Source organism: Chenopodium quinoa, unplaced genomic scaffold, assembly GCF_001683475.1.
Source record: "Chenopodium quinoa cultivar QQ74 unplaced genomic scaffold, ASM168347v1, whole genome shotgun sequence".
Classification (NCBI taxonomy): Eukaryota; Viridiplantae; Streptophyta; class Magnoliopsida; order Caryophyllales; family Amaranthaceae; genus Chenopodium; species Chenopodium quinoa.
Window position 1 is genome coordinate 1,734,274 of NW_018743074.1, and position 25,886 is coordinate 1,760,159.

A 25,886-nucleotide genomic window follows, 5' to 3' on the forward strand; every position below is an offset into this window, starting at 1 on the left:
GACGCCTGCTATGATGTTGGGACAGGTCGTATTAGTTTTGTAAATTGATCAGGTGGCTTGGCGCCTGGTCTGATCATTCGGCCGGTGGCCTTGGTAAGTTCTTGGTGAACGTAGGTGCTAAGTCAAAGAAGGGTAGCCGCCTGTTAGGCACAGGGTCGGCCAGGCCCTAATCTTTTTAGCTAAGTATTGTGAGTAAAATACTCAATGGAGAGTAGCCGACTGTAAAGGAACAGGCGGCATGCCCCTCTGAAGATAGAGTGAAAAACTCAATGGAGAGTAGCCGACTGTAAAGGTACAGACGGCATGCCCCTCGTAATACAATTAAATAGTAAGTGCAAACTTTATTAAGTAGCTCTTTACTTTACATCTCTCAGAAGAAATATTTTTTAAGGTTATCTACATTCCAAGTTCGAGGCAACGGTTGTCCGTCTGGTGTTTCCAGACGGTAGGTACCGTCCCTGACTTCCTCATAGATTCGGTAGGGTCCTTCCCAGTTGGGAGTTAGTTTGCCAGACTCATTAGCCCTACCAACTGCTTCCATTTTTCTAAGTACAAAGTCCCCTACTTTGAGTGGACGCCTGTGTACTCTTTTGTTGTATGATCTAGTCATTCTCAGGCGATAGATCTCATGGCGCAAAACAGCATTGCCCCTCTTTTCAGGAAGAGAGTCTAATGCCAGGCGCATGGCTTCCCAGTTTGCCTCTTCGTTATACAGCATTACTCGAAGAGTCGGCTCGTAGTGTTCTATTGGAAGAACAGCTTCTGCACCATAAGTTAGGAGGAATGGAGTTTCTCCAGTCGCCCCTTTTTCAGTCGTCCTAATGGCCCAGAGAACATGTGGTAGTTCATCCGCCCATAGGCCGCCTGCTCGTTCAATCTTTTTCTTGAGACCGTCTGAGATGATTTTATTAAAGGCTTCTACCTGGCCGTTTGCTTGTGGACCAGCTTGCAATTCCTTGGTCACCCAACCAGCTTTTGAGAACAGGCGTCTCAAATTGGGGACCATTATCAAAAACCATAGACATGGGAACCCCGAACCGAGTGATGACGTTTTTCCAAATGAATGAAATTACATCTTTCGTCTTGATTCCCTTTACAGCCTCCGCCTCTACCCATTTAGTGAAGTAGTCAACGGCAACAAGTATATACCTTCTGCCGCCTGTAGCAGGCGTATATGGACCCAGAATGTCCATGCCCCACTTAGCAAACGGTAGTGGGCTGTGAATGGTAGTGAGGTCAGTAGCCGGACGGTGAATTAATTTGCCAAACCTTTGGCACTTGTCACATTTTTTCACCATCTCCATTGCATCTGCTTCCAAAGTAGGCCAAAAGTAGCCCTGCCGCCTTGCCCGTTGAGCAAGCGTCCTTCCACCTATATGTGAAGCACAGTAACCAGAGTGGAGATCGTCTAGTATCTCTCGTCCCTTTTCAGGAGTAACACACTTTAAGAAGGGTTGTAGGTACCCCCTTTTGTGAAGTTCTCCCTTTATAATTTCAAAATTGGTGGCTCGTCTTTTCAGTGCTGCCGCCTGTTGAGGATCATCCGGCAGTGCACCGTTTGTCAGATATGCCCTGATTGAATCCATCCAGGTTGAGCTTCTGTCTAGGACTCCAATAGGGTTTTCCTCGATGCTTCTCTTCTCCATTACTTCCCAAAAAACAGTTCGAGGAGTATCGGAGGAGGCGGATGATGCTAATTTTGACAGTGCATCTGCCTGGTTGTTTTCTGATCTCGGCACTTGGATCAGATGGAAATCATCAAGGGAGCCGACTGCTTGTCGGACCGCCTGTAAATACTTGATCATGGCCGGATGGGTTGCTTCGTATTCGCCATTGTACTGACTCACTATCAATTGTGAATCTGAACAGGCGTCTATTTTTCTTGCCCCTGCCGCCTTGCACATGCGGATCCCGGCTAGTAAAGCTTCATATTCTGCCTCATTGTTTGAAGCCTGAAAACTGAAGCGTAGAGCATACTCGAACCTGTCGCCCTCTGGAGATTGACATACAACGCCTGCTCCACAACCATTTGAAGTAGAGCTTCCGTCCACATATACCTTCCATACTTGGTCTGGAACTTGAGAGTCAGGAGGACGAGTCATCTCTACAATAAAGTCAGCAAAGGCTTGCCCCTTCACTGCTTTTCTAGGCTCGAACGTAACTTCGAGGCTCTGTATTTCTATGGCCCATTTGATCATTCGTCCTGACGACTCCATGATGGTAAGGGGCCGTTTGATTGGTTGGTCGGTATACACGACGACTGCATGTGCCAAAAAGTAGGGCTTCAATTTTTTAACAGCCATGAAGAGTGCAAGACCAAATTTCTCCACTAGGGGATACCTCAACTCGGCATTTTTCAGTACGTGACTGACAAAGTAGACCGGGAGCTGACAGCCGTCCCTTTCAGCAAGGAGCACAGCGCTTAACGCATGATCAGAGACGGTCAGGTACATGTAGAGATCTTCTTTGGGCAAAGGGCTGACCAGCCTCGGCAAGGAATGCAAGTGAACCTTTAATTTCTGGAAGGCGGCCTCAGCATCCGGCCCCCATTCAAACCTTGCCTTTTTCTTAATTGCCTGGAAAAAGTATAGGCATTTGTCGCCTGATCGGCTTAGGAATCTCCCCAAGGCCGCCAGACAACCTGTTAACTTCTGAACCTCTCGGACGGTACGAGGCGACTGCATGTCAATGACCGCCTGTACCTTCTCAGGGTTCGCCTCTATTCCTCTCTGATTGATAAGGAATCCGAGAAATTTCCCAGACTCAACTCCAAATACACATTTCTTGGGATTGAGCATGACATGGTGCCGCCTGAGTGTGGCGAAAGTTTCTCGGAGGTCCGTCAGATGATCTTTCTGAAGTTTAGTCTTGACAATCATATCATCAATATATGCCTCGACGTTTCTCCCAATCTGATCAAAGAACACTGTGTTTATCATTCGTTGGAAGGTAGCCGGGGCATTCTTAAGACCAAACGGCATGACCGTGTAACAGTATAACCCCTGATCAGTGACGAAGGCCGTCTTCTCCTGATCTTTCTTCCATAAGGGAATTTGATGGAAACCAGAATAGGCGTCCATGAAACTCATCAAGGCATGGCCGGCTGTTGAGTCGACCAGGTTATCAATTTTAGGCAGAGGGTAACTGTCTTTGGGGCACGCCTTGTTTAAGTCTGTGTAGTCTACACACATTCGCCAGGTGCCATTCGGCTTTTTAACAAGCACCACATTTGCAACCCAGTCTGGGAAGTAACATTGCCGAATGAACCCTGCATCAAGTAATTTTTTAACTTCGGCGGCTGCCGCCTGACTTCTTTCTTCGCCATGGTTCCGCTTCTTTTGCCGTACCGGCTTCTTTTTCGGATCCACAGCAAGTTTATGTACCGCCAGATCAGGACTAATGCCTGGCATTTCATGGACTTCAAATGCAAAGATGTCCTTGTATTCTTTCAACAGGTTGTGAAGGTCGTCACCAAGGTTTCTCAGAGCAGTCGTCCCAACTTTGACTGTTCGGTCAGGACGTGAGTCGTCTAATATCAGGTCCGCATGCTCACCAGCCGGCTGAGGGCGGAACTCATCCGGCCGCTCCTCTGCCAATGATTGCTATTTTCTTGCTTTTCTTGCGGACTCTGTCTGGGACGCCTTTCTCTTTTTGTCGCCTGTTTCTTGAACAGGCGCACTCTCCTTGACATTGTCAAGGTCTGTTTTTCCTCCACTTGACCCAGTGGCCATAACAGTGGGCTTGACATCCGAGAGATAGCACTCTCGGGCCATCCTCTGATCTCCCCTTAGGGAGCCGACTGTTCCATTATCCCTCTCAAACTTAAGCAGCATAAGAGACGGGATTATAACAGCCTTGGAATTATTCAGGGTTGGTCGACCCAGAATCATGTTGTAGGCCGAGAGTTCCTCTACTACTAGGAACCGGACTACCATGTGTCGTCCTTCCCCTTTTTCGCCCAGGCGAATGGGTAAATCTACTCGTCCCAGTGGGTGGACGACTCCTCCTCCAAACCCTATTAAAGGGTGGGAGGCCGGATGTATGCAGTCCGTCTGATATTTCAGTTTTGACAGACATTTGCTGCTGATGAGATCTGAGGAGCTCCCGGTATCTATGAGGATTCGGCCAACTCTCTGGTTGGCCACTTTACATTCAATAACGAGAGGGTCGTCATGCGGCCCCCTTACCCCTCCTAGATCCTCTTCAGTGATGACAATCTCAGGAAAAGTATATTTGGACGGCCGTTCTTGGTGAACAGAATTTACATCTAACCGCCTTATATTATCTTTGTTGCCCTTAATAGTGGGGCCGCCTCCTGAGAAGCCGCCTGCAATGGTGTAGACGACTGCATCATCAGTATCGGAACTGTCGGCCTGTTGATTCTTTTTGGCCGACTGCTTTTTTGAGGAGGTGTTCCCCGTAGATTTCTTGACATAAGTGTCAAGATCACCTTGCTCAGCCAAGCGGTCTAGGTACCGCATGAGACTGATGCAGTCATTGGTGTGATGTCCAACGTCATCATGATAGGCACAGATTTTGTCTTGGTTCCGGTTGCTTGCAGAACCCTTCATGGGGAGCGGCTTCTCAATTGAGAATCGTCCCTTTATTTCTTTTAGGATAAACTGGTTATCCTTGCTAAACACATACTTTGGGGAGTATGGTTTGAATTCTTTTTTCTTTTTCTGAGCCGGCTGTTTAGAGGAATCAGCCGCCCAGACCTCTTTTCTTTTCTCATCTTTGTTGGACGACTGTTTCTGTCGTCCCTCTCTTTTGTCGAACCTCTTCCCGTCCGACTGTTTTATCGTACACAGATCAGTCGCCTGTATATAGGCTTCTGCTTCAATCAAGGCCTCTTGAAGAGTCGCCACCCTTTTTCGAACTAAATCAAATTTGAAGGTAGACCCGTCTTTGAGACCTCTAAAAAAGTCAGTATAAGCTACCTCATCCGGTAACCCTTGAATCTGTATTCTCATCAGGTTGAACCGCCTGATGTAAGAACGAAGCCCCTCCTTCTCGCCCTGCTGAATTGTTCCCAAATCAAGGGTCGTTTTCTTCGCAGGGATGTTCATAGCGAAGTTGGAAGCAAATAAGTAAGCAAGCGTCCTGAAGCTGTTTACACAACCAGTCGGCAGGTTGCCGAACCATTGCTGTGCAATTCCCTTGAGAGTCGCTGGGAAACACTTGCACCAAGTGGGATCATCCAACCCTTGAAGGTACATCAGGTTGGTGAATGCCATCAGATGGTCTTCTGGGTTAGTAGTGCCGTCATAGGCGCCTACTAGAACATTTTTTACTTTGGCCGGCTGAGCGGCTTCAGTAATTTCCTTGGAGAAGGCCGACGGCTGTTCACCAAGTCTAAGCAACCGTAGCTGCCAGTCCATAGGTTGGACGTTTTTTGCTGCAGGTCCACCAAATGGAGGTGGCTGCATAAAATACTGTTGTTGCGGCACAAATGGTAAGTTTGGTACCGCCTGGGCACTATGAAAGCCGGACTGACGGGAGGTGCCGCCTGACTGACTCTCATGGTACGACTGAGTATGCCTCATCGAGGCATTTCGCAAACTGTCTTGAAAATTTGAAGTAGAAGCCGACTCTGATAATCGGTCACTCTTCTTCTGCTCTAGCAGGAGCCGAGCATCTGTGAACGTTTGCTTTGACCCGTCCGCCTGAATATGACGAACCGGTTTCCTATTTCCCGTAGGATAACGGAATTTTGTGAAATCAAGAGCAGGTGTCTCCCGCTTCTTGGATTTAGGATGAGGAGTCGCCTCTCGCCCTTGAACTGGCTTCCTCTTCAGTGAAGTGGAAGGTTTCTTGGCCGACTGCTCTTTGACTGAAGCAGGCGGTTTTTTGTTGATCAACTCTTGAATCTCTCCCTTGAAGTCCCTCATGAAGGTCATGAGTTCGTTCCTTGTGATGGGAGCAGACCCATCAGTCGGCTGTTGCCGAGCAAGCGGTGCGCCTGCTGGCTCGCTTCCTGTTTGAAGATGCTCCCGTTCCCTCCTTTCGGTATGACGGGTACGTCGGGCCCTTAGGGTCCCGTCTGGAGCTGTATGAGTTTCAACTTCAAATTCACTTTCGGTATCATGGTCCGACTGAACTTGAGGGTCGTCTAGGGGACGCCTCTCTTCTGGAGTCGGTACAGACTTGGATGCCATCTCTGAAGTACTCTCCCCACAGACGGCGCCAAATGTTTCGGGGTTTTCTGATGTCCTGCGGGAGAGTTACAATTCCGAGACTGGAACCGGACGCCTGTACCTGCAAAATAACGGAGACTCCTGAGAGCTCCGCCTCCAACGGTCAAGTTAGTACCTGATTAAGGAGTAATTAATACGGAAATTAAAGTAATAAGGTCTCTCTAGGTGAGAGTGCTTAGTGTTGGTAATCTGCTTTGTTAGCGAGATCAGCCGGTTATTACTGTGTGTAATTAATGTGTTTTTTTTTATCCCCCTCTTAATGAGGATTAAGGGAGGTATTTATAACCTTGGGAAACGTGCCCATCCTAGGTTTAAGGTAAACCTAGGGCTGATCGGGCCTCTAGACTGGATTGGGCCTTGATGGCCGGTTTTCCCATTTGGCATGGGTGGACACGTGGCGTGCCTTGATTGGTCCGTAGAGGACGTATCTGTGATTGACACGTGGCAAGCTCCTATTGGCCTACGTGAAAGACACGTGGCGGAACCTGGTTGGTCCACTTGTCAGACGGTGATTGGTGGATGAAAATCCCCTAATCAGACTTCTTAGTACAAATTGAAATAAAAAATCGAAGTGCAATTTTCTTAGTTGAAATCAAAGCTGCAATGGACTTTTTAATTGGTTTTCTTTCCTTTTAAATTAGTTTAGTTGTAATTTTGATTAGAGTAGGGGTTAGGTTAGTAATTTCAATTAGAATGGTTAATAAAACATGCTCAGGGTCTAAATGGCTAGCTTAAAGGCTTAATTGTGCCACTGCGTAGAATAAACAAAAACTTAGTGTCATAGCGTAGAATGAAAAAGTTTGGTATGTCACCGTATAGATTAGGTCAAAACTTAGGGCCACCATGTAGAATTTCCCAAAAAATTACTATTCACAACTGGCATACTCCTATGCTAGCTGCTAATAGTTTTTTTTTTAATAAAAAAAAAGGACTATTAGCGGCTGGCCTAGTACTACGTCAGTTGCAAATAAGCACTATTAGCAGCTGGCCTAGTACTACGCCAGTTGCAGATAAACACTATTAGCAGCTGGCCTAGTACTACGCCAGTTGCGAATAAGTACTATTAGCAACTGGCCTAATACTTATGCCATTTGCGAAAAAGTACTATTAGCAATTGGCCAATGCTAGTTGCAAATAATATTCTCATTAGTAGCCCCGCAATAGCAGCCTTACGCGCCATTTGCTAAAAGTCACTTTTTGTCAGTTGCTAATAGCGTTTTTTCCACTAGTGGTTGTGTAGTGTAACCCTATCACCACACTGGATGCACGTAAATTCCATAGTCTGATGAGTATAAGCTTTTGTTATTTTCTGTATAGGAACATAATGACCATTAATAGTAAAGATAATTTGATCAATGGTTTGAGTGCATGGAGAGTATAATCTTTGAAAGTTATTTCCTATTATCATATTATGATTAGGTTGATCAGTTGCCCATAAAATAGGAATAACACATTGAACTCCTCCAATTTCTATTGGTAATTCTTCAATTATTTCCGTATGCATCATGACACTATTATTAGCAATTCTAACTTGCATTGAATTTTTAGCCTTTTTCCACAAGAATTCTGGAAATAATGATCGTTTTCCAAAATATGTAGAACAACCACTATCAATATATGCACACAATTTATATTTATTATAGTCTTCAATGCATATATCAATTGGAATATAAATGCTATTAGTATTAGTACTGGTTATTTCATTACAAGCTTCCATTTGCATATTAACCTCGTCTTCATATACTGGTTCACTCACAGTTTTGGTTTTATATCCTATTACCTTTCTTTTGTCAAAAATATGATTATTTAGATCCTCAATAGAATATGAACCAATATCAATACTATGTCTTGCTGGTTGTTTTAAAACTTTCTGAATTTCATATTCTTCATTTAGCTTCTTTATTAATGCTAATATTTCTTCTTCATCCTCTTCTGGCTTTTCATCGACTTGTTTTTTCATCTTTATTATAGTTGAATTTTGTCTACTTAGACTTGGTGATCTAAGACTCATACTTCTCTGTATTTTGGGTTTAGTAATTATCCCAATATGAAGCAATCCTGATTCATCAATTAACAGCTTACTTGACCTATTATTAACTGCAGGATTCAAGAAGAATTCTTCCCAAGTTTTTTCAATTTCAATCTCATCAGGATTTACTTTTATAGGGGTAATTTTCTTCTTAGGGCCTCCTCCTTGCTCATATTTCTGAGCATCGAGTATTTGTTTCTTGAAAGATGAATCTATAGTATTTACCAACTTATAGACTACCTTCTATCTTAACTGTATAGGTCGAGTTCCTTTATGCATTTTTACTCCATCAGTTAATAGTTTAATAGCTAAAAACTTTGAGGCAAATGAATCTTCTAAGCTCACATAATATCTAGGTTCACATGTATAGCTTATTGTTCCTTGACTTAAATTACATGTGATACCACTAATTATTTGATTATAGTACTCTTTATGTCTAACATCACAAACAAAGCTTAGACATTTAGCATCCTTGCCAAAATCTTGTAAAGGTGTTATGTATACTTGTACTGTACCAATACAAAAATAACTATAATTTCCTTTTTCTTTACGGTTCTTAATGCTTTCCCAGTTTATGATATTAATTTCTGCTATTTTCTTTTCACAACCTTCGATTACTATACTTCCTTCCATTTCTTCACATACATATTTAGCTCTAGTTTTAAAGAAAGAAGTTTTAAATATTTTATCTTTAGTAATCTGGGGAAAATTCCAACTTTCATTGTTCATTTAATATAGGTCTTTATCTTCTATTAAATACTCAACTCTTTTTAGTTGACCATTAGTCGTTTTACTTTTATCCTCATTATCATCTGATTCTGAGTTTTCTAATACTTTTCCTTCCATCATATTATTTATTTTTTCATAATTTTCATCTTCAAACTCACTATCTTTAGGTTATTCATTATTTTCATTTTCTCCTCTATTATCTCTAGTATTCCTTTATTATTACTTAAAGCCTCGTCTTCTGGAATTTCTACATAATCCCAACTACCTAAGGCTTCCATTAGTTTATGATCAACTTTCTTACATTCATTAGCATAATGTCCTAATTCTTCACAAGACCAACATTTGCATGTTTTCTTTTTCTCAGGACAATATGCTGCCTTTCTGAAAAACCTACTGGGTTTTCTATATTTATGTTTTTATTACTTCTTCTTATAGGTTTCTCCTCTTGATCTATCGAATTTATTTTTCTTATAGTTTCTTCTCTTGTTATAGTTTGTTCTTTCACATTCATAGTTATTTGGGAAATCCCAACAAGTGAAAAATTGTCTCTTCATTTGTTGAGTTCCTGCAACCTCTCTACATTTTTTTTCAATCCATTTTCTTAGAAAAACAATTCTATTACCTAGGGCATCCCTAGCTAAGAATTTTTCTCTCCAATCTTGATACTTTTCACTAATTTCTTCATTAAGAGGACTTGGTAATTTATCATAGAACATTCCGAGATTTGTTTCATTTTCACCAATTTTATAATAATATATTTCAAATTCTATAATGTAGCTCTTGACATATTTCATATTACAGATGGACAAATTACTTAACATTCTTTAATATTCCATCCGTTTTTCTTTAGGATCAGCTCTAAAACCAATGAGTTCTAACTCGATGTAATGATATAACTGTCTAAACATTATAGTAGGAGATTCTCTAGCTCTTAATGTGGCTTTGAATTCTTCATCTATACCATCATACCAATCTTCTACACAACCATAAAAACTATGTTCTATATAGTTTAAGAAATTTTCAAAAGTCCATTTAGTGTTTAAATTAAGTACACTACTCATACTTTTCTTCTATTGATCTAAAACATCTCGTGTATCTCTTACACCATCTAATTTAAGCTTATAACCTGTTTGACTTATAGGTTCAAGAGTCACTTCTTGTGTTAAGTATTTGATTAGGCATAACCTTAACACTAAATCGGGTAGTCTTCCCTGGTATGTATCTTGGTTGTGTATAACTTCCTTCTCCTTGATACCTAGGTCTTTGGATAACATTGTTATTATTATTTTCACTCATAATTTCTTCTCCAACATCATTATTATCCATCACTCTTTTACCTAATTTGTTTTCAATCTTTTGTTGAATAACTTCTATAGACAAAAAGTCTAGACCATCTAACTTCATTAATCCCATTTGTTGGTATAAATCTTCTTCTAAAGAAACATAATTATTTTCTTCTACTTCAGAAGTAATCCCTTTTTCATAAATTAAGTTCATGATTTTGTTTAGCTTATCAGGGTCTTCTTCTTTATCAAATAAGATTTGTAATTCTTCAAGCGTTTTTTCCTGAAGATAATGGCTCATCTTTAGTCTCTTTGTTCTTTTCTTTTTCACTAGTGGGTCTTTTAGGGAGTGAAACATTAAAATTTTTATTTTTATCTAGATTTTGAAAAGGATACTTATATTTAATTATAAGGGATGATTTTTTCCTTATAAGGTGATACTTCTTTATTAGATTGATGTCTAACTTCGTTTGTTAAAACAAGTTATACTTATTTAACTTGTTCTTTTAAATAACTTACTTTTTTATTAATACCGGTTGTGGTTATTGATATCTTGTTTTCGATATTAATACACGAGCATGTACGTTATCAACCTCTGATCTTAATTCACCAATTTGATCTACTATATAATTAAGGAATGGGCCAAAATTACTAGTATTTTTAGGAATATGATAATAATGCTTAAAATCAGATTCCTTACACTCAGTAGAAGGCCTAGTATTCTCCAGTTTTACTTAATTATTAACTTAATTAACAACTTAGTTTAACTTTTGACCATATGACTCTGATACCAAATCGACGCATCTGAGATACCAACAAATACAAAATAGACGTGGTTAAGATACTAACAATATAATAACATATACCAACAACAATATTTGTTAAATATGCTACCAACCGCAGTACTAGAACAATACCAATTTATCGTAGGATGGTATTTAGATACTACTAAAGATGGTCTTACATATATATCTCGATGGTACTAAATTTTAGTATACAGGTAGGATACTCTTTTCTTTTTTTTTTTTTTGGTCAATTTATGAAAATAACCTTAGTTGAGTCCTTATGGACTATAGCTAGTGGAGGCCAAGAATTTATGTACTAGTGTTCCCTTACAAAGACATCAAGAAACTTCACGTAATATCCTTCATATCCAGGGTACGAACTACGGAGTACAATACTAGATTTTACATTACTTCCTTCGTTTTTATTAAGTTGCATCATTTTAATTTTCACGATACTTGGACAATTTTTGGAATAGAGAAATGTAGAGTGAAAAAATAAATAAGACCCATGTAATAGGAGAAATAGAGAGAATTTATATCAATTCAAAAGAAAAGTGATGCAACTAATTTAAAACTCTTGTTTTAGAAAAGTGATATAACTCAGTTAAAAAAAAAAAACGGATTAGGTGTTGTTCTGTTCAGCTTAATTTTAATTTAGTTTAGTTCAGTTAAACTCCAATCAGTTCACTTCAGTTCTTTTGCTAATTTATTTATTTTATATGATTTAGCTAATGATATTGTTAATGACAATTTAGTTTAGGCATGTCTTTGGGCCGATCTTTTTAAGTTCATCATTATATCTAATGATATTGCTAATGATAATAATAATGATATTGCTAATGATATTTTGTTTGTTTGGTTTTTTTTTTTTTTTTTTTTTCATTTTTTAACAGTCAAACTATTACAGTAGATTAATTTCACAGGAGGCATTAATTGACATGAAAATTGAAAATCGAAAAAAAAAACTATTAGTGGATTAATTTTGAACTTCATTTTATTTTCCATAATTATTAGTGGATTAATATCATTACTAATTCATAGTTAAAAATCATTAATCCATAGTTAAAGATTTTAGTTTAATTCAGTTCAACTCCAATCAGTTCAGCTTAACTCCAATCAATTCACTTCAATTCCAATCAGTTTAGTTATTTTCAATAAATCGGAACACACACTTAGTCATTAAAATTTTTTGGTCTTTCCTCGTCCATTTCAGTTTTAAACATAAGAGGAAAAAAATATTAAAAAAACCGCGCTTTAAGGTCAGACAAATGAGAACCATTAATTAAATCAAATGATTGAAAAAAATAGCCCAACACGTGTCACAATCATAACCAAAGAACCAAGTACCTTGGTTGACGTAACCATGTGCGAGAAAAAAAATATCCAACTCTGGGCCCGAGCAACCAAACTTGCATGATACGTGCCTCAATGCTGAGCCCAGCAAATATTACACCATCCTTTTTAAGATACGGCAGTATATTTATGGGTTCATAAAAATGATGGAGCGAAAGATCTCACATTCTCACCGGACTCAACTTCGCACTATACTGTTCAGTCGCAATAGTTTGATTGACACATTTGCTAATATAGTAATATACAGAGTATAAAGATTAGTTTAAAATATTTTACATAACAGTATATATAATGACTCTGTTTGATAGTGATGATTGTTGGGTTTTTTGTTTATAGGAACAATTAGATGGCTAAAGAGCGATATCAAATTCTTTTTGTTGTATAAAAGAGCTATTTGAGCAATTATTACAATAAACTATTTTGATGTTTGGTAAAAGAGATAATTTAAAGAGTTGTTAAAGTATCTACTATTTAATTCATCTAGCTAGACAAATAAATTAATCAACCAACTACCAATAAAGGAAAGTCGTAATTAATAAACCCTTAAATCATTGTAGGCAAGTCCTCCTACAACTTTATCGAAACATATCAAATTTATTGAATTAGAAGTACTCTCGTTGTATATAATTCATCTTATGTGGTAATCCAATTAATAACCCTATCAAAGTATATACAAATAACTCTAGTATTCATTGATACCCGTATACATTGTCAATAACTCTATACATGCATTTTTAGTAGTTTCATTTGTAAATCAACCAACAAAGTAATAGTGTAGTGGTAAGAAAAATACATTCCAATAAGATTTAATTCAATCTTCACAATGAGCTCTGTTGGTAAAATAAAACTCCCTTACTTTTCCAATTCTTACATTGTCTAACTCGTTAACTCAGCTTTACTTTATGAATGGTAATTTCAGACGCCATCTACTAATGGTGTTACGTGTAACAAGAGTGAGATAGGGGCCATAGTAGTGCACATCAGTACATCATTATAGTCGTAAGAAGATCAAAAAAACCTTCACTCAGTAATTCGTACGCCTACTAAAAAAAAGAAAGCATGTGCGATAGAAATGAAAACTAGTGATCAGCAATAAGACAACTCAGCATCAACCAACCAGAAACCAATGGCGGCCCCGCTTTTGATTTCTGTCTCATATTCTCTCTCTTCTTCTCAGCAGATATTTTCTGCGTTTTTTGCGGCTCTAATTTAAAGAGACTTCCTTTCTTCTTCTTCAAACTTGAAACTACAATTCTCTAAAAACTTCTCAATTTTTAATTTTTACAAAATTAACATCATTTAGCCGAACAAAGATCGTTTATTACCCTCTAGATATTTCGAGAAATTTCTGGATTTTTTCCAAAATAGGAAATTAATTATTAAAAAAATAAGAAGAAGAAGATGATGGGTCAATGTACAGTGAAAGAAAGAAGAAAAGTGAAAAATTAGTTGGGTTTGTAGAATGGAGAATGAAGTGTTTATAATTAGGTTTTGTGGGTATTTTGTAGAAGATAAAGGGGGTGGTTAATTTTATAAATTTTTTGATTGAATTTAGATTAAATTTAGAGGGGGTAAATTGGTAAAGACATGGATGTGGTGGTAATGGAGGTCGAGGAAGAAGAAGAGGAGAGAGAAAATGGGTCAGAAGATTTGAAATGGGAGAATATAATGCCAAGAATGGTGCTCAGAGTTCTTCTTGTTGAAGCTGATGATTCTACTCGTCATATTATTGGTGCCCTTCTTCGCAAATATAATTACAAAGGTATAAATTAATCAATTGAATCAATTTTTGTTGTTTAGATTGAATTTTGCTGGGTTTATTGAATTGATTGTTTTTTCATGTGATTTTTGAAGGGATGGTAATTTTTTGGTGATGGGGGTAGTTAGAATGGTTAATTACTGTGAGATATTTATAGAATTTGATGAAAATGACTTGTGTTTTAAGTTGAAGTTTAGAAGTGGATGTAATTGAGTTTTGATGTTGTGAAATTTAGCTGGTGAAGTTTCAATTCTGTAAAAAAATTGTTAATAAATTAGATTGTTGATTTGTTTAATTTTTGAATGATTACGGAGTAGTGAAAAAGGGGGTGATCTGTTTATGAAAATGGTGGGAGTCAAACTGAGATCTACATTTCAAAACCAATTGACAGTAATAGGAGTAGCCTCGGACATTCGGTATGGTTATCTCATCTGACCATGACAAGAGACTATTGGGTGGTCCATTATGTTGACCTCTCTTCCACCAAAAGCGAAAATCGGGTTCACAAAATGATAAAACTGGGGGTTAGGAATGGTTAGGTTTGTGGAGTTTGTGAGCAACATTCTGATGTTTGCAAGTTCTCAATTCTTTATGTTAGGAAATTTTTTTGCTCAGTGATGCTTGAATTAGAGATGGTACCACTGTACCAGGATTTAAGTTTGTAGACTGAACTTTAGTGAATGGATTTTAGATGCTTCTGAATCTAGTGCTTTCACAAGATTCCTAATTTTTTTTTTAACCTTTTTGTTGAATGTTGAAGATTGAGTTTTACTTTAAAAAAAGCTTTTGTATGCTAGTATCCTGGTAGTAGGAGTAGTAGTAGTTGTGGACTACAGTGTATTAGTTAGTAGCAATGGAATTGTTACATACTTACATAGTAGAAGTGATGGAAACTTTGTGTAGTGTAATCGTAACAATTATTACGTAGTAGTATTAGTACGTGAAATCTTTACGTAGTAGTAGTAGGTGGTGGTGGCATGTTTACGTAGTGATTTTAGTACGTGGAATCTTTACGTAGTAGTAGTAGTCGTACGTGGCTACATTGCATTTTGTTGATTTGGTGTGTGGTTGCTCAATCGCTAGCTCTAGATCTATATGCACACAATGTGTGCTTTTAAGTTAAAAAAAAACACGTTCAACAATCATTTTTGAAGTGAACGTAATAAGAGCATTTTAGGTGGACACCAAACTCCCTTGGAGTTGGCTGATATTGTAGCGATGCAGCTTAGTACTATATCCGTACATCTTTTATTTGTCCCCCTTTCTCCACCTTCCTCGTATTTTCAAGCTTTAAAACTTGTGTTATATGCTGAGTTTTTATTCTTCCCTTTTACTCTTCGCCATCATGTTTCATTCAACCTTTATACTATTTTTCTGATTGCACCAGCTGAATATTTTGAATCAAATGGGCTCTTATTCATTTTTTTTTTTTTTTTTTTTTATTTGGCAGTTGCTGCTATTTCAGATGGATTGAAGGCTTGGGAAATCCTCAAGCGCTGGCACAATAGCATAGACCTCATATTAACTGAACTGGATTTGCCATCAATATCTGGATATGCTCTTCTCACATTAATCATGGAACACGATGGCTGCAAAAATATTCCTGTTATAAGTGTGTCTCATGAGTTCAATCAATTTTGTTCTTTTGTTGGATTTTTCCTCCTCTCCAGCAAATAACCTTTTATTAATGATCATGCAGTTATGTCATCACAGGATTCAATAAGTATGGTGTTAAAATGCTTATTAAAGGGTGCAGCTGACTTTCTTGTAAAGCCTGTCAGGAAAAATGAACTGAAAAACCTGTGGCGCCATGTCTGGAAGAGGCTTGCTGTATCATCTTACCTTCTATACCTCTTTTTGTTGAATTATTTTAACTTTCTAGTGCTGTTTCTGATATTTTATTGCTCTTTCCTTTCACAGAACAATGGTGGGAATAATCCTCAAAATTTAACAATTGGACAACATAAAGCTGAGGCCCCATTTGAGAACAATCAAGCAACCAATCACTCTGGTGATAATGTCTCTTCCAGCTGGAGAAGTAGTGACTTCAGTGAAAAAGCTACTGATGCCCAAGTGAGTGTCAACACATGCTTGCTACACTGCTGATCCTTTTTGTTATTTTAGTATTGCTGAATTGGTTCTGGTATGAAGGATTGAAGGGTTTAACATCGAGACCTGGCAAATCTGAGCTGACCCAAATCATAACTGAAACAGTAATACCCACCTAAAGCTCATATGGCTTAAAATGATCTTTTTCCATCAAATATATTTGAAATAGATTATGTCTGGATACATTGCGAACCAATGGACTCATCCCCCAAATGCCCTGAACTGAATTGACTCAAGCCAATCCCAAAGACCCATTTACCACCTTTACATTAGCTTCCATGCAATCAGTTATGTCTGCACTTTTCTATGCACATGTTGGACACCATCACTATTTAATCTGTTTAAAAAAAACCCTGAGTCTGACTAGCTGATTTGTGAGTGAGGCCAATCTTGTGGAAAATGTCAATTCCAGCTCAAATTAGATTCACAAAGTTTTACAAAGAGGTAGCAATTTTGCGTCGTTTCCAGATACAATGTGTTCCACAGAAGCTAAGCATGTATTCATGATAATTTTGCAGTGTCTCTTACGGATGAAACATCATGGAGAAGAAACTGAAGTCAACGGCAGAGAAGATAAACATCAGGCTAAGGATGTCAAATTGGAGGAGGGATTGTCCTTACATACCAATGTCATAGATGGTATGTTTATTTGTGGCAAATCTTAGATCACTGATCAGGATTCTAGATTCCAAGAGGGCTTACTGACATCAGCATCTCATCATCATTTTGTTGCAGACAATACAGATAAATTAGGATCTAATGTTCAACTATCAAAAGAAGTTGATGTTTCAACTTCTCCAAGAGTTGAAGATGGATCCTGTGCTGGTATAGCAACTGATGATGGAGGCAAAGGCCCAGGAAATCACACATATAGAGCTAAAATCGCTGGCCATGATCTTCCTCAACCTTCAATTGAAGCTGTTGACTTGATTGTGAGAATAAAGGAACAAGAAGGCGCAGCAAGGGGAGAGAGTTTCAATGGAGAGTTTAACGGACACAATTCTACTCCTGCACTAGAACTTTCTTTAAAAAGACCTCTCAATTCAGAGACCAAAGAGGTACATGAGAGGCAAATACTGAATCATTCTAATGCCTCTGCCTTCTCATGGTAAGTTACTATTTCATGCTCCCCCCCCCCTCCCCCTCCTCTTACTGTTCATGTTAATAGAGATTCATTGTGAAAAATAGGAAACTCTAGTATCCCAAGGAGATATGGTCAATAAAATTGAGGGTTAAGTATTCTAATGGATTTTGGCAACCCCTGACGAGGAAATTGTTATAGATTTGGGGAACTAATTAAGGATGTGAGTTGACTGTCAATTTAGATTAGTGCAAGTTTTGTGATATCGATATAAGCATCAGAATTGCTTACATAGAGTGGGGCAGTGGACACATGCTTTGTGTGTAGTTTATTATTTTGGAGGGAAGGGGTCAAGGGGAGTGGATGCTTTTTTTCTCATATATTTCCAGTTGTGGAGGTTTGTATTAGTCTTTTGCAGATGTTCAGGTTTCCGTATTAATAGTAGTGTGCTTATATAACTGGTGCATGATACTGGTGTAGGCGTGTAGCATTTATGACTGGTTTTTGGCATTACTTGCTGTGAACATAATCATGTAGAGATATCTTTTTCTGCAGGTATAGCAGTATCAAGAAGCCTCGGACCTCTGTCCCGTCATCAGGTGGTGAACTGCCAAAAATCAAAGGTACTGCTGATTCTCTACTGTGGCCTAAGCCTTGCAGCAGCGATTTGGAAAACAAACCCAACATTCTTGCTCCTCAATCTGCACATTGTGACCCAGTTTCCCCTCACCATCAAATTGGGCCTGTTCCCCTACCAGGACTTGCATTTGATAGTGGTATTTGGGCTAGCTATGGTGCTGTATTCCAGCCAATATTTAATCCATACACACGCCCAACAGCAAGAAGTCCGAACTCAGCATTGCAAAGAGAGGAGTCACCTCTTATGACTAGTCCTTCAAAACTCTCTGACCCAGGGACTCATAGCTCTATTCAAGGGTGTGGCCAAGCTGGGGATGAGCTTAAAGCTAGGGAATCAGCTGATCAATCTGGGTACAGCAGCTCACAAGTCGTGGATCCAAGTGGCAGTAGTTCTCAGAGTAATGATTTTGGTAATCAACAAAATCTCAGTGCACATGGAAGTGCATCCGAGATTACTGATGTTAATGCCACTGCCCCTGGCATGAAGGAATCGAGCCTTATTGAGGAGACTGAAAGCTGTAAGCCCTTAGTACATGATCAGTTCAAGTTAAAAATGGGTCTTCATTCTGCAGAAAGAGAAGCAGCTCTAGCTAAGTTCCTACAAAAACGGAAAAACCGATGCTTTGAGAAAAAGGTGAGCAAACATCAGGTGATAAATATTTGTGGTATATGAACTTGACCTGAACTATTTGTGTGCATCTCTAGATTACCATACGCCTAAATGTTTACATGTCTTGATATTCAATGTCGAATGGTGGATCATCTCACTAAGTATTTGATTATAAATGCAGGTGCGGTATCAAAGCAGAAAAAAACTAGCAGAGCAGCGGCCTAGGGTGAAAGGACAATTTGTTCGCCAAGTCCCAAACGATCAAGTGCTTGCTAATGATAAACTATAGATATTTTTCCCCTTTTGTTAACAAACTCTTGTTTCTCGTCTCTTCCTTCATCCATTTATATCGAGTAGAAGAAAAACAAAGGATCAAATGAACGAAACCAGTTGTCTAGAAATTGTTGATGATGCGGATACCTGTAGCTTGTAGCAATTTAGGAACATGGAAAAAGTTAGGGTTGTGGTAGCTGAAAATGGTCTCATATGTAGCATTTGTTTATCTTCACGAGCTTCTGATATTATATATTATATACATACCTGTATTACATGCATTCTTTATCTGATCAACTATAAGAACGAAAATTGTCTTGTAAATTTGTAATTTGTACATGGCATCCACCCTTTATTTGCACGATTCTGGTGTTATATAGCCTTCATACTTTTGCTGATGTATACATTATCTGTAGAACGGTAAATAAACCTCGCTGTTAGCATCTTGGGTTTAAGAGTACTGTGTTACTACACATGGTGAATTCCATGGGTTCAGGGCCGGATAGGTGGATGTTCTTCCGAAATGTTGAGTTATTTGGTTACGAATCTGCCTATCAAGTACGAATACAGCTTAAACTTGCCATTGTGAAGGACGAATCGCCTATCAAGTACGAGTACTGCTTAATTTTGCCATTGTGAAGGATTTAGATGATACTTTGTATGCACTATGCGGCCACCCTCTAACCTCACAGTCACAACAAATAACTATCATATGGACTTCAGATTAAATGCAACCTCCCTTCAAATCATGACTAATTAAATTATTTATGATAGAATAAAGAAAAGAAAATTGATATTCTGGTTAAAAGCAAGAGACGAGGAAATAGATAGATACCCATTACCGTAAAATGGGGAGCATTGAAATATAAAAATAGAATAAAAGAGGTATTAAAATTGATGCTTTTTCTGATTTGTACTATAAAGATGAGTAGATAGTCAATTAAGCATATATTCTCCTACCATGCCAAGATTTATTGTCAACCGACCGACTATATTAGTGTGTTTGGGGCGATTCCCTGATTCTTATGTACTGTTTGTTTAATTTGCAATTGGACGGCCGCCACCAATTTGTATAACTTAGCTGTCAACTTCATAGTTCATCACATCATATGCTTATTAGACTCTCTTTAAAAATGGAGGAAAATAAATTTCAAATTAGGATTATATAGCAGTAAATCTAACTCTACAATCTTTCTTTGTTAATAATGGAGTTGGTTATTCGTCTAATTACTTACTTGTATTATCCATTACGCAATTATTCATTTACTTATATGAGTTAAAGTTGACTATTAGATATTTAACGACTACGGAGCAATCCACTATTATTACTCCGTACTTTTGTTATTAAAACACACTCCGTATTGTTGTACATTTGTACTACGAGTAGTTTTAGATACAAAGTACTCCCTTGCTTTGTCTTTTAATATTTGCTCCAATTTTCTTTTTAATTTGTCTTCTTTAAGTTCGCTTCTTACTACTTTGATTTGTTGGGATTACATCTTTACTTTCACAATTACTACAGTAAACCCATAACTTTTTCACTCATTAACTCTTTTCAATAAAAAAGTAGGACAAAAAATAAGGGATAGAGGAGATAACGAGTAAGGGTCGGGGTTTGGCGCATGCACACTACCTAGTGAGAATTCGAATGCGAAAATGCAGCCACGTGTTACTTTTCATGCAGATGCGTCTCCATCCAATTGTCGGTGCTCCTCCTTTGCTCTATCCCTTTAAAAAATGAAGAAAATGACGCCGGGGGGATAATATCGTAGGACTTCGTATTAAACTACTTTTATTATAACTTTATAAGTGTAACATTAATATTTTCAATTATATCATGATACAATAACAGAAATTAACGTTGATGTTTTCTTTGTTACACAACAGTTTGGGTGGTTTTTAGGTGGAGCATAAGGTTTAGAGTAAATGAAAAACTAGGTTGAGTCAATTGAGTGAATGGCCGAATGGGTACGTTTGCAGATTAATTATGTAGTAAATAGTCTCAATACTCGATCAATAGAGAGGAAAGAAAGAAGAATTCCGGCATTATTGGGGCACCATTTCAATTTTGAGATTGCTACACACCTTTGGTAGGTGGGTGAAAGAAAGAAGAATTACTCCGTACTTTATAATATATTTTGGCAAATAAAATATGTGAAAAAAGAAAAAGACAGTTTTGCAATTAATTTGGGACAGCTAGAAAAAAAATGTCGTAATAAATTTGGGATATAGAGAGTAAAAAATAAAGGAAAAAGGTTAACAACTTCCTTCATTTAAAGATACTGCGTAACTATAACATTTTGACTTTTATACAATTATATAATTATTTTCTTTTCTTTATTACAAAATTTTGAATCAAAATAAAGATTATGTTGGCGGGACAAATTATGAAACTAGAAAAATAGATAAAGTATTGTGAAGCATAAAGTGAGTATGGAAAAATGCAAATTACAAACTGATTTTAGACTCTTAGTTATCTGATACAACTCATACAAATAGCTAGCTACTTAATAACGAAATTATTTGTGCAAAGCAAACTTTAATCTTCCACCCATATAAAAAGCATGCATTTGCCAACTTGAGTTTAACACACCCACACACACTGTTCCCTACACTCTTCACTCAAATAATAATAACTTCCTCCTTTGCTTCCATCCTCGCCTCTTCATCCCTCCTCATCTTCCTAGCTACATACTTCCATGTATCCGGGAGAAGAGCCACCCCGCCAACACCACCTCCCTAAGATGGACGACGAAGATGACGACGACTACGACGATCACCAACCACCTTACCCTGCTAATGTAGTAACCCCAACCCACCAACATCCACCTGCCACCCCACAACAACCTCTTCAACCACCAAAGCAATTATTCTCTCCTGGCGGCTCTCACCCTCCTTTCCAAAAACGCCCCACCCCTTCCGCCACCCCTCCGCCGCAACCTCAACCTCAACCTCCAATGCCACCTCAACAACTTTTACAACCACCTCAACAACCTCTTCAACCACCTCAACAAATCTTCCTCCCCACCTCCCCTCCTCCTAAATCCCGGGCCCCACCTAAGCACAACCGCGACGATGACGATGACGACGACGACAATAAAAGTGGACGTCTATTATGTGCTGTGATCACCACCTTATTAATACTCATAGGCATAACCGTCTTAATATTATGGCTGCTCTACCGCCCGGCGAAACCCCAGTTCACCGCCGTCTCCGCCGCCGTGTACTCCCTCAACACCACCTCCCCGCCGGCGTCATTCATCACCACCTCCGTTCAGCTCACTATCCTCACTCGTAACCCTAGTAAACGTACCGCCATCCACTACGACCGCCTCACCGTGGCGGTTCACTACCGGAACCACCCCATCACACCGCCGGCTCCCCTCCCGCCATTGCACCAGCGTAAGCGGAGCACCGTGATGATGTCTCCGGTGATCGGTGGTGATGCCGCGGTAGCTACACCGCCTGAGGTGGTGGAGGGGTTAGCGGCCGACGAGGTGTATGGGGTGGTAGGGTTGAGTTGGGTGTTGATGGGAAGAGTGAGGTATAAAGCAGGGTGGTTTAAGAGTGGACATAGTAGGGTTTATGTAAGATGTGATGTTATGTTAGGGTTTAAGAATGGTGGTGGTAGCAATCCCAATGGTCAAGTACCTTTGCTTGGAAATCCTCCTTGTTATGTTGATATTTGATTACATTTTATTTTATTTTTGCTTTATAAATGTTATTTATAGAGTGCAAGTTTAAGGTTTTACAGAGGTTTGTGTAATAAGTATTTCTTGGCTAAAATTCAATAGTAGTGCAACAATTGTAAAGGAAAGTATTGATGCTTTATTATCTCCGGTGATTCGTGTAAGGTGTTGAATTTGTGCTATTTTTTATCTACTTATTCTTTCCAAACTTCATATTCCGCTTGAGCGTAAGTAAATATATATTTATCCAATTTACCATATACTAACAAATACTACACCCTTTCACTTTTTAATCTTTATGCTTTGATCCCTTTCGAAAGTACTTCTTTCACCACTTACAAATTACAATATTAATTTATTTATTAATACCCTTAATCATCCATAGGTTAAATTATGAAGCGTAAATAGAGAGAAAACTAATAGTATCTCACATACTATGTTTGACATTGTATGTATTCATAATGGATGATAAAAAGAATATGAATGAGTATTGCAAAAATCCTAGAAAGATTAGTAAAGACGTACTTGGGATTAAACATTTTTCATCTTTTATGAATATGTAATTTGTCATTTGGAAAGTTTATAGTTTGAAATATTGGAATAGAACCCCAAGTAAAAGCAAGTAAAAATAATAAGTTGGATAGTGATAATGATGGGAGTATGGGAGTGACTGCAGATGAGGTGGTGAGTATTAATGAATAGCATCATATCATATCATATTATCATTTCATACAAAAATAATGAAATCGGTGCATGGGAGATGCGGGCAAGCAAAGTTTTCAATAAACCGAATGTCGAGCAACTAATTTTGGAGTTTAATAAAAGTGGCCTCATTTTTATCATTCAATTGACACAACTTGTGCACACGTTCAACAAGTGTACACTTACGTAGCCTTCTTAATTAATATTACCACTGAATAAGCCGAACTTCGTCTTTTTTGTTCTGCTTCTCATCCAACTTTTCCTATCTATATTATATGCCAAAATTGCCAACTTCATCAAAAGATTTTTTTTTTGGATGGAAAATTATTTGATTTTATGTACTTTTTCACTTCAACTTAAATGAAAATCTAGTTAACTTTTTAAGTTCAAATAAATTAAAGGATAACCCATTATTTTGTGTAAATAAATGTTGGATGTTGGATTTGTTACTATAATGTTTAAGCGTGCGTTATTTACATACTCGTATTAAATACTCTTTTTCTCTTGATGCTTCAAAATTTCAACTTTTTTTTGGTGATTTGATGTACGTGTTGACCTTTTCTCTTTAATTCTCTCATTTTGCGTGTGAATGTCACTATAGATTACAGGGTATAAATTTCCTTCATTCTATTTAATTAATATTTGTTTATTGGATAAATTGAATAATATGAGGGGATTATTTCTTTTTCTAGGTTTAAATTAATGGATTTTTTTAATGTTAAATGTTTACAATCATCAAATTTTATGCATAAATAAAGGTGAGTTAGCAAGAATCATGAGGACCGTACACAACTACATATATATATACATCATATCCAAATATTTAATGGTTATGGAGTTATATATGGTATTGGTACATATATGCATGTTCTCCATAGATGTTATTCATTCTATAACAATTAAATCTAAATGTCTCCTTTTACAGTTTAAAAGGTTTGGTAACCCAGGCCAGTACAGATTGGTTAAACGAATCCTTTAAAATTGAAGGGTTGTAATCCCCTATGTTGATAAAGCTTGTGAATGATCACTTTTTGTCAAAAACAGCATATATATGCACCTAAAAAAAACATAAAAAAACATCAAAAAAAAAAAAAAAAAAAAGAGGAAGAAAAAGAAAAAGGAACTAATCCAGAAAACTTTAGCTTGGAAATTCTTTGGTAATTCGTCTTAGGCCCTAGAATAAGATGCTTATATTTCTCACTTTATTCCTAATTAAATAGTAGTTATGCAAGTTTCTTTAGGTATGATGTATGAATAGTATAAGTGTAAATCAAATTAATTTGATTCAATATTGATGCAAATTATTGACACCTTATTCCCCGTTGAATTTTATACACAAATATTATTATTATTATATACAACTCTTCAAATCATGTTAAAAGTTTGTGCACAAACTTTCATATGTGGTAGTGTAGCCAGTCACTTTTTTTCTTTTTTTTTTTTTTTTGAAAGAATGGTTAGAGTTACTTGGTCAGGGGTTACTCGGTCAACCAGGGGTTACTCACTCGCTCAGTTAGGAGTTATTCGGTCAGTTAGGGGTTACTCGGTCGATCAGGAGTTACTTGGTCAGGGGTTACTCGTGTGTTAGCTGGACACATATGGCCATACGGTGTGGTCAGCCACACACAAAATTGCTGAAGTTTGTGTATGGAGTAGATTCGACCATTGAAATTAACCTATACTAGCTAATTCGCTACGAGCTTGCTAAAAGATAAGTCAATAATTCGAAAAATAATAAAGACATTAGGATATGTATTTGCAACTCTTGTCATCCAAAATTAATACGAAATATATTAAAAATTTCATATTTTTGCCTCGATTTCTTATACTACGTGTAGAACCTGATACATAAGATCGTATCTTACCAACTTATGACATAAGGAATGCTAGTTTAGTTACAATTTCAAGTAAATCTGTAAATATGACGTAAGAAATGCTAATTTGTTAAGTTACGATTTCGAGTGATTCCTGATACATAAGATCGTATCTTACCAACTTGCTACGGAGTAAGAAAAATTTATAAATTGACATATTTTTCATAATAGAGGCTGACCATATCCAATTAACTGGAGCCTAATTGTTTTAAATTTTCAAACCCATTAAAGCCTGAAAGGTAGGTTCGTACATGCGGGCCAAGCCCTCGCAATACTTTTCCTTGCACATCTGGGCTCATTGGCCTATGAAAAGTTACATTATTGTGAGTTTTTGGCCCAACTTGAGATTTTGAGGCCCAACCAATAAGGTTCACTAAAGATATAAGGGCAAAGTAGGAAAGTGAGCTATGGGCATATTGGGGGTATGAATATGTGGTCAATTACTGTATTATTATATGATCAACAATATCTTCATATTGACATCAATCTATCATCTATTCATCATTCATGTGATTGTGACGTACTGATGTATCAATATGCTTATCATGTTCTTAGTGGGAATAATTTCTTTGTTTTGTGAGGTAACACTTTTTTATTACCCCATAGTGTCAACGTATTGTCAATATATGTCAAGGATTCAAAAATAAAAGAGATTTAATAGTAAAGTTAATTTGTACGGACTACTGATAATTTTCACGCCGTTAATTTATCTTATAGAAACCAATATTGAATCCCACAGAGTTTTATATGCGGTTGGCCACACCGTGTGGCCTG

The 25,886-nt window shown here is 37.7% G+C and overlaps 2 protein-coding genes across 3 annotated transcripts; both read left to right on the forward strand.

The window, feature by feature from the left end:
• Positions 1–13,563: 13,563 nt before the first annotated feature.
• On the forward strand, positions 13,564–19,251 carry LOC110731655 (two-component response regulator-like APRR3). Of its 2 annotated transcripts, XM_021911531.1 has the most exons (8): positions 13,565–14,138; positions 15,586–15,747; positions 15,835–15,965; positions 16,056–16,208; positions 16,763–16,883; positions 16,980–17,352; positions 17,881–18,598; positions 18,756–19,251. In XM_021911531.1, exons 1-8 carry the CDS (start codon positions 13,964–13,966, stop codon positions 18,861–18,863), a joined length of 1,941 nt encoding a protein of 646 aa, XP_021767223.1. In that variant the 5' UTR covers positions 13,565–13,963; the 3' UTR covers positions 18,864–19,251. The 2 variants fall into 2 exon arrangements, with proteins under 2 accessions (XP_021767222.1, XP_021767223.1); XM_021911530.1 differs by having other exon boundaries at positions 13,564–14,138; positions 15,835–16,208.
• A 1,954-nt stretch (positions 19,252–21,205) lies between these two features.
• Positions 21,206–22,681, forward strand: LOC110731656 (NDR1/HIN1-like protein 10). Its single transcript, XM_021911532.1, has one exon. The coding sequence runs from the start codon at positions 21,547–21,549 to the stop codon at positions 22,534–22,536; it is 990 nt and encodes a 329-aa protein (XP_021767224.1). The 5' UTR covers positions 21,206–21,546; the 3' UTR covers positions 22,537–22,681.
• The last annotated feature ends 3,205 nt before the right edge of the window (positions 22,682–25,886 follow it).